General features: G+C 38.2%; 1 protein-coding gene and 1 long non-coding RNA gene across 2 annotated transcripts in view; one reads left to right on the top strand and one right to left on the bottom strand.

Annotated features, from left to right (window-relative positions):
* Positions 1-9,604, top strand: part of LOC106524164 (uncharacterized) — a 122,988-nt gene that overhangs the window by 18,159 nt on the left and 95,225 nt on the right. The window lies entirely within an intron of this gene.
* Positions 1-9,604, bottom strand: part of LOC106524163 (thymocyte selection-associated high mobility group box protein TOX) — a gene marked incomplete at its 5' end in the record, with an annotated part of 59,856 nt that overhangs the window by 20,403 nt on the left and 29,849 nt on the right. Inside the window, 1 exon segment of the mRNA XM_014017856.1 lies at positions 6,898-7,182. Within this exon segment, the coding sequence (XP_013873310.1) occupies positions 6,898-7,182 (285 nt within the window).

Below are 9,604 nucleotides of genomic sequence, written 5' to 3'. Positions count from 1 at the left end.
GTAATAATAACAATAACAAAATTTTCTGGGGAGGGAGGTAGACTGTTTCAGAATTTGTTTAGTCTGCTTAGAGATGTCTGCCATGAAGGATTTTAATATAAGTTGCACAAAGCTAAATATGAGAGGTTTACTGAAGTCATAATAAGCAACTTTTTTTTTACCAGGACCACAAATATCTTTGCATTTCAATTCACTAAAGAAAGTGTTCACTTTTTGTTTGCTTGAAACGTTTTGTACTTGTATTTATTTTAAAAAAAGTGTACAGCTGTTATACATGCATTTGAGCATGAAACATGTTGAGTTGCTACACTGTGTGTTGGTTTTATACATATACTAAACATTTTTAAATGACAGTTTTATTACATTTGGGCAAGCGTACAGAACTATTTAGCCCTCTGGTAGTGTCAACAAAAAAACGACTGCCCCTTCCATCATTTAACCCTAATCTAGGTGTTAAAATTGCAAAAGAAGCATTAACGTGTTCATTTCTGAAACCAAAACCAAAAAAATTAAATTCCAGTTAAATAAATGGCTTTGACATTCATTACTCTAACTGCTTAATTAGTCAACTAATCATTAAGATTATTAACAGTTATTTTAATTGTCCTCCTGCTTGTCACATTGCTCTCTTTGGTGCATCAATGGCCCACAACTAATGTGACAACATGGAATATTGTTTTCCCCGTGCATTTTGATCACCAGACAAAATCTGTTTTTGTCATTCCTAATTGTTTACCCTTGCACATGATGCTTTTAGAAAGTCAGATTTAACGCAGTGTTCAAATCTCTGTAACCGCGCGGTTTTAAATATTTATTAGCAGTAACAGTCGCCTTAGGTTATTTGAATTAGTGCCATGAATATGCATGCCCTGCAATGAATGTGGATTTGTTTTTAATGCTCAGTTCGTTAATGCTTGTCTTCATTACTTCATTCTGAGGCTTGCATAATAAGGAGCACCAAAACAAAGCTTTGCTTTTTAAAAGAGCAATTCTCTTTGGAAGCCTATTTGTTTCAGCATAAATGAAGCAGGGGAGCCCAACCAATTATCTTGCTGTCATTTATTTTGACAACTACTAGACGCATTGTTCACCTCTGCTGTGGAATGTGGCACTGAAGGGCATCTGTCTTTTTTGTGAAATGAAAAGTCGGAGCAAAGAAAAAATATTTCTGCTGTTACAAAAAGTGATTTATCTGGGAACGTCACAGAGATGTAAGTGAAAGGCAGCGGAGCAAGCAGGTCATATGAGATATGTCTAAACCTTACAATGAAAAAAAAAGACTGCTGTTTCACTTACATTTTTTAAAGAAAAGAATAATAAAACACTCGTAATTCAGTTGCACTGAGCGATGTCAACTAAAACAACAATTTTTGGCAGCATTTGTTAGATAGAGTTATCTCATTAGTAGCAGGTGGTGCAGAGAGRCTGGAACAAATAAAATAAGCTATTCTCAAGGTTCAAATGGGTTGTACAAGATGTGCTCCTTAGGCAGTTGAAATGGTTTTTTCACATCACACTGCAAACACATTTTGTGCATTTAAGTTTTTTTTTTGTATTTGTTTGTCTAAATGTACCAGAATGAACATCTCTAACAGCTCCATTGTTGATAACCTTTCTGGTATCTGTTTGATGGTTTGGATCGGGTGCGTTTTTAAACTATCAGTGTACAATCATAGCTGTCAATACAGCTTCTGTGTCAGTTTCAGCAACTATTAGTACGTCCTAAATAATAACTGTCATGGTCCACACATTTATAGCACTACCGATTGTTTTAAATTGCTATTAGGTCTTTCTTTTTCCAACAAGTCAACAATTAATAGGTACAAAAGCAAGTAATTTTGAAAAAAAAAATAGACTAAATCAGTTCTTCATGTTGCACGTCCTACATCTTTGAACAAGTGGCGTTGCTGCAGGATTTTTAAATGTCACGAGTAAGCTAGTCCGTTCTGCAGCTTTTCTGCMTATGGCAGAATTTGCCTTTTATGCAAAATCAACTTTTTTAGCCATTAAATACATTTTTGAATTTAATCTCTCCTGGTGCTGCATAGATGTCTTTATCTTATTTTTGGATCATGTTTTTCTACTCATACACTTGTTTTCACTTTTTTTATGTTTTCTATGATGTTTTCTGAACTATTACATCAAATTATTTATGACAGAACTGCCAAATAAGGTCTGGACTTACCAACTACAATCATCATCTTCATTCTCCWCTGGCTCTGGATCAGACTCTGGTTCTAACAAGGCTGGATGGAGAAGTCTTCCCTTGWTGACATCTTTTATTCGATTTGTAAATAAAGAAGTTACTGTGCTGCTATATAGCCGTAAACCCCTCTATCAAACTAGAATAGACCAGTCTGGAAGTTAGAGGTGGGCGGGTTGTGAAGAGCCTTGTTTGGATTTAAAGAAACAGCCTCAAAACGAGTTGATCTGAGACACTCCTCAGAAAAGAGGTGAAAAAGGGGCTTTTGGAGTTATAAGAAGGAATTCAGACCAAAGCACCGCAGTTCCACTTTATATATACCCCAACTCAATGATTTAAATGTGATAAAGAAGGATTTAAAGGTATGGTATATCTCCTTTAAACACAGCCACAAGATAGAAACATCTTGTTAATGACATGTTAGATAAACATCACCTTACCAAATGTAACAATTCCAGCACCAAATATTTAATGACAAAACTCCCACAAGGAGCCATCTGAGTGGATACATGTCACATCCTTATAAAAACTGTCAGCTGCTGGTTTTATATATATATATATATTTAATTTTTATTTTTTTATTTTAGCAGCTGGGGCTTTTCTCCTCCCTAACCAGACTCGTTATTCTGGTAACGAGACAGGGACTGTGGCTCCGCTTCAATATTTAAACACACCGACACCCCTCAAGGTTCCACGCTGGGGCCGCCTCAACCTTTTCATTACTGTCTGCTGGCAAGGGTCCCTCCCCTTTTATTTATTTATTTATCTTTTCAAAGAGATGGATCTTGCTGACAACTCCCCCGGCTGTGCCACCATCCAGACCTGAACGACTAGCGGGGGCTTGTTGAACACGAGGCCCCTGGGTGACACCTCTTAGCCCCGGTGCCGAGATGACAGGAACACTGAAAGCTGCGGGTGAGATGGGAATTCTCCCTCAGCGATGAGCGTTGGCAGCGACAGCCTGTTCCATTTCACAGCATCCAGGCCTCCTTGGCTGTTTCTGCCTCAGTTCAGAGAGGCTCACGGAGTCAGTGAGTTGTGTGGGGAGGAGCTGGCTGAGTGTAAAAGCATTTCTGACGGACAGCTCTATAATCTATAATGCCAGTGTTGATGCTTCACCTTGCTGGATTCCTGCAATTTGAAGTTCACGAAATGCTCAAACTGGCAATAAAAAATGATTGAGAAAAACATTCAGCTACAGCAGAGAGAATCAACCCTTACACATGGAAAAAAAGCAAAGAAAAAGCTGCAACGTAGCACTTTCTTAATTTATTTCAAGCCAAAGTAACTAAGTACAAATACTTTGTTACTGTACTTAAGTAGAAATCTTGGGTATCTGTACTTTACTCAAGTAATTATTTTTCAGCCTACTTTTTACTTCTACTTCTTATATTTTCACACAATTATCTGTACTTTCTACTCCTTACATTTAAAAAAGACAAGAAGTAGAAAGTCGTTACTTTTATTTCATTTTTGCTTGTTTTCATTCCAGCTTGTTATTGTAAAAATTAAATACTATCCATATAAATTGTGCCCCCTAGATAGAGTGAATTTAATTGTGGTTGAATGAGAAGTATAAATGTATAAATTTCTGATACCGTATTAGTTTGTCCACAAACAAATCACGTCACACTCCAGCAGGACATAATCATTAAAATAAAAGGACTGTACTTAAGAAGTATTTGTATTTCATGAATTATTGCATTTGGCCGCAGCCCTCAGATAGATTTTCATTTTGGGGAAAATGTTTGTGCAGCCTTGATATGTGTATATAAACTGAAACAGCTGTACTAGTGCATCCTAAATTTAATGTAAATTAATCATTTTAATACTATATTGTCATTTCTGCATTTTTTGGGAAGATCATCACCTACTAAATGTCATTACAGAAAATCGAACTGCTCGTTAAGTCAATACTTTTACTATTAATACTTAAGTACAAAATATATCAGATACTTTGAGACCTTTACTCAAGTAATATTCCTAAAGGAGACTTAAAATTTTACCAAAGTAATTTTTTTCACAAGTTACTTGTACTTTTACTCAAGTATCCCTTTGTGGTACTTTATACAACACTGGTCATTTGTGGCATTATCATTACAATAACAATGAAAATAGCATTTCTTATAGGCGTGTCTCACTGCCRTGCATGACATGGTTTTCAGATTGCATGATTTGGTAAGACTCAGATCAAATGTTAGGGCTCACTCTCAGCTACTACCACACCAGCTTTCAGCTCRATATGTGTAAAAATGAGTTACAGACAAAATAACACACAGAAGCACTTACATAATCACTCGTCTTTCTAGACAACAACAGAAAGAATACGATATTTGGCTTTAAACAACACAAAAGAAACRTAAAAAAGCTTTTCAGGGGATTGAAAAATCTAAACGTTGCTATCTAGTCATTTTTCAAAAGACCAGAAATTAAGAACCAAAGCAACGAGGACAAAATAATCTGGCCATGCAGCATGATGACGGTCAAGCCGCTGCACTCAGTCCTGTAATGATTTAACTCTGTTTGCTGTGGGATCGATGCATGCTGAAAAAGAGAATCCCAAAGCAGGGTGAAGTTTACAGAGCTTTAGCCTTAGGCTAAATGTTGTACAAAAACCAGCAACAACATCCCTGGAGATGAAGCGTATCTGTTGCTCCAGCTGAGCTTGTACTTGTAGGAGATTTTAAACGTGCACTGAAGGATAGCTCTTATTGAAGAGGAGCGTATCCTAAAGGTAACACTCTCGACTTTTCATTTCATGCTTTTTTTTTTTTCTGCCGCGGCGAAAGAAGACCGCTGAATGATTAGCGTTTTGGTTTTTCAGCTATCTCTTCCAATTTTCGGAGTTGATTGTTTGACTTTAGTCAATACAATACAACAGAGGAGAAAGCTTTTTTCCCCCTCATCGTTTCTGACCCTGGTTTTTGCTGAGAGCTTATTTCCATCCCCCTTTATTATTCTTTAAGCAGGCAGCAGACATAAATTCAATCTTCCTTATTATACCTTTATCAGTATGAAATTAAGGTTAATTGACTTTGCTGGGGAAACATCAAATGAAACATCCCTAATGGAAGCAAAATGAAAATAACGTCATCTCCAATTGCTTTAAAATATTTCTCAATATACAGCCTACTTTCCTATTCCTGAGCCTCARAAATAAGCTCCTCTTGTCCCAGGAGATAATAAATGAATTGAATCCCCCCACTCCAGCCCTTCCTTTACCCCCCCCTCCCCTTTTTTTTCCTTATCGGTCATCTATTTTTCCAGAGTAAGCTATTACTTGCCGAGGTTGCCAGGCAACAAGAAATATTAATAGCGGCTATTATTAGCCAGCCTCTGCTGGAGTAGTACTAAAATGTGGAAGTGGGAAACATGAATGTGTTACATAAATCTCTGGACCTTTCACAGTGTGTGCAAGTCTCTGTTTGTGCGATGATTTATGGCGATGACGGTTCATTTATGAGAAAAGGGGGTGTGAAATAAGAAAATGGAACATTACCCTGAAGGGCTATTTGAAAATAAATAATTGCAAAGGTGAAACAAAAGCTGTTTAAGAAGCAGGCACTCCCTCTCTGTTTGCCTCTGAAATAGTACTGGCCAAAAAAAAATTTTTTTCCCCCCAAATGGCTCAGATGTATCCAAATCAACTCAGTTCAATTGTTATAATTCTGTTCAAACATTATCGACACAATTATTGAGCATATGTTGTTAATATAGAATGGCAAAGGTTAGTTAATCCTGAAGACCAGTTATAAATGGAAGCATCAGCTAACCACCCACAGGAAAAAAAAAGGAGCCTGTAACTTATGCAGTTTGATTCTGAAAATCACATAAGACCTGATTATTGGAGGATAAATGCCATGGATGCTCACATTAAAGCATAAATATTCATGATGGAAAGCAGAGAGAGAAAGAGGAGAGAGGAAAAAAAAAGTAATATTTATGTCAGATGAAAGTATATAACGCTGAATAATTCACCACACGGGCCATCTATAATTCATTTGATTCGATTCTATGATTAAAGCATTTGAATGTGTTCGCCAGGGGTGTTTACATGTTCGGTCTGAAGCGTGTTTAACATAAGAGAAAGTCGCATCGCTGGAGTGGAATGGGGGAACGGGCATCCTCAGCATCCCTTTGAAAAGCAAAAGTAGCTGACAAGGGATACCCCCCACCCCCCACCACCATGACCACCCCTCAGCCCCATCAAGATGTTCTGTTCAAAACCAGCGCCCCACTGCACCCCACCATCCTGTTCCTTCTTATTTTTTTTCTTCTTTTTTTCCCCAATCACAGTAAAGGAAAATGTGTACCACAGAACTGCCTTGCTTCTTTCTGGAATTATTTTGAGCTTAGCAGCAGAGATGTCTCTGCGTTAAGTTGGTAGCAGGTAATCAGAAAGTTTGCGCATCCTTTAGTGTCTCAGTTTTCTCGACCTTCAGCTGACATAAGAGCTAATGCGTAGAAGGAAATGTTGAGATGAACGTGCGGAAGATTTAGTCGCTTTTCTGTTTCTTTCACAATATTACAATCCTGTGAAATCCTGATCTTTTCATGTAAAATCTTCAGAAATAAGCTTCCAAGTTGTTGGTTGATTTCCAGTGACTGCAACGTCTGACAGCCTGCTGTAACATAATGTTTTGATTTGCATAAAGGCCTAAAGCTAAAAAGAGGCAAAAAAATGCTTTACTTACAGAGTGCATAGGCCCAGAGAGGAGGTGAGCGTCCTGACCCAGCATGTTGGACATCATGAGGGCGGGCAGCTCGGGGTAGGAGTAGGAGTTGAGCAAACCATTGTGAGGCAGGGAGTGGAAGGGGTAACCTGACTCATGCTCTGCGAGATGGAGCAGAGAAGGGTCGACGTGGTTTGGAGGTGTAATGGGGGGTATTTCGTAGTCTTCGTCCCCTGCCCCTCCTCCTCCTCCTCCTCCACCTCCTCCACCACCACCACTGCTGCCTCTGCCCTGATTGGAGTAGCTCTGAAAGATGATAAAAAGGAAAAAAAGGGGGTTGAAAGAAAGGAAAAAGGGCATTCTCAACCTTTGCTTWCTTATTGTTCATGTTTTGCAATAAAGTGACACGGCACAAGCACAGCAGCTCAGTGGTTAGCACTGACGCCTCATGGGTTCGACCCCCCGGTTTAGACCCGGGGTCTTTCTGTGCGTAGTTTGTTCTCCTCATGCTTGCGTGGGTTTTCTCTGGGTACTCCGGTTTTCTCCCACAGACCAAAAACATAATAGGTTGCCTTCAGGCCCAGGCCACCTTTGCAAAAGAGATCTGTGATCTCAATGCGATTTGCCTGCTTAAATAAAGGTCAATAAAACTGCACATGTGGGCAACAACAACAAAAAATACATCAAATTACAACACGGYAATCTAAATCTGTGACCTTAATGCATTATGTTATGAGCAAGTAAGATCTTATCTTTTTTAATATCTCTTTGAACAAAATCACCTTGAAGAAATATAWGATTCCTGATCAAACTGATGAGATAAATGCTCGTTTGAGACGCATCGAGTGGATTACTGATGGCCTAAAACAACCTCAGTCYCAAAATATTAATAGATTCATGCAAACACTATTTCATTGACCCTAACACTACTGACACTTTTGTATTACACAACTATTTACACAGATTTCTATAGTTGTTTAGAAGCTTAAATGGTRTCAGCAATAGCTAGCTGTAGCACTTCTGGTGCAGCCTGAGGCAGCCTCCTGCAGGGGAATCACAATATTTCACCCAGAATAACCAGTTAATGTAAAACTGGCAGCAGTGTAAAGTTTTAATACCGTACTGTTCTTGAGAACTAAAATTAAAATAGAAGCAATAAACTTTGGTTTTGACCCAGCTCACACGAGCTATTAGTTCTTCAGTTTGGTCAAAATTAAACGGTATTTCTAAAAAAATGGAAGGTTCAAAAAGCTGTCTAGAGCAGGAACCCTCCCATTAAAGCATCTCAACATTTAATACATTCGCTGAAAGACGAGACATTGGAAATATTTTCACTTGTACAAAGGGTGTTCCAGTGCAAATATAAAAAATCTCCTTAATTATCATTTAAATGCACCTTGTTAGTTATTGTTGTTTAACACAAACAAACACAGAACTGAAGCAATCATTTCAGTCTGTTGTGCTAAAAATAATAAGGAAAAAAATCATTACGAATGCAAATTATTTTTGCTTCAAAACAGTGTAAAGAGTTCGTTCAGCACAAATGTACAGAGTAAATTAATTAGCTTGACAACAGCAGCGGCGGTACAGAATGATTTACTTTAGAAATACTGACAGCTTTGAAGCAACAAACTGTCAGCCTGAAATGCCTTTAAAATACAGTTAATCAAATTCATTATGTGGGGGTGGGGGAGCACACTGCTGACAGTCACTTAGTGGTGATTTTATATTCTCATTAATTACTACTGCAGTTGTGCTTTAGAAACAGAAAAGTTMAGCAAACCTCACGGTTCTCTTTGGGGAAAATAAATGCAGAACAACCAAGTGACCCGCGGCCGTTAAAACAGCAGCGATTTTTACGGCGCTAATAAGGTGATACATGGGCAACTGTCTTTTCCTGGGACTATCTTGACATAATGTTGCACCGAGAAATATGGTTTTGTTCTCTCAAAAAGCACACTGAGGGTATTCACCAGGGAGTGAAAAGCAATTTTGTCAGAGGCAATCTGATGCCAACTCCCTTTTATAATGACTGAAGAAAATTAATCATCACAAATAATATTCCAGTGTCAGCCATTCAAGAGCTTTTTAATAGAATTTTTATTATTCATGTCTCGTGGTACACATCAACTAGTCCGTTCTGCAACATTTCAGAAATCAATTCAATATCATCTTCGTGTAGGCTGTCATCCCGCCTGCCAGCGCAGCAATTCATCTTGAAAACAAATACTTTTAGCAAACAAATGGCAAGAAACGTTGGGAAACAGCTGCAATATGTGCCCAATAGTAGAACTGGTGCTTCAAGATAGGATAAAAAAAAAGAAAGTCTCATAATGTGCACTATCATTTGGGAGCAAATAATCATGATAATAAAAAAAGAAGAGTATGTTTACTATCAGGGGGGTGATATGCTATTTTCTCCTCCCATAACACGTATTGCTCTGTGCTTGTTCTGAAACATTATCAGTGACGATTCTTTTTCCCATTTTGAATGTTTTGCCTGTTTCATTCGACGCGTGACATTTATTCTCGTTGTCGTTCACAATTATTGTTAGCAAACACGAGATGCGGACATAATTCGGCACGAGCGCAAATAAATCCCACCGTGCTCTGCTCACCACAATAACTCTTTGAAATGACACTGGACAACTTATCAGGGAGCAAAAGTGGGGCAATAACTGTCTGCTGAACAAGTGTCATTTAGACTGTGATGCAGTGGTGGACAGTA

Source organism: Austrofundulus limnaeus, unplaced genomic scaffold (assembly GCF_001266775.1).
Source record: "Austrofundulus limnaeus strain Quisiro unplaced genomic scaffold, Austrofundulus_limnaeus-1.0 Scaffold178, whole genome shotgun sequence".
Taxonomy (NCBI): Eukaryota; Metazoa; Chordata; class Actinopteri; order Cyprinodontiformes; family Rivulidae; genus Austrofundulus; species Austrofundulus limnaeus.
The sequence above is the reverse complement of the archived record's forward strand: the minus strand, read 5'-3'. Positions and strand labels throughout refer to the sequence as shown.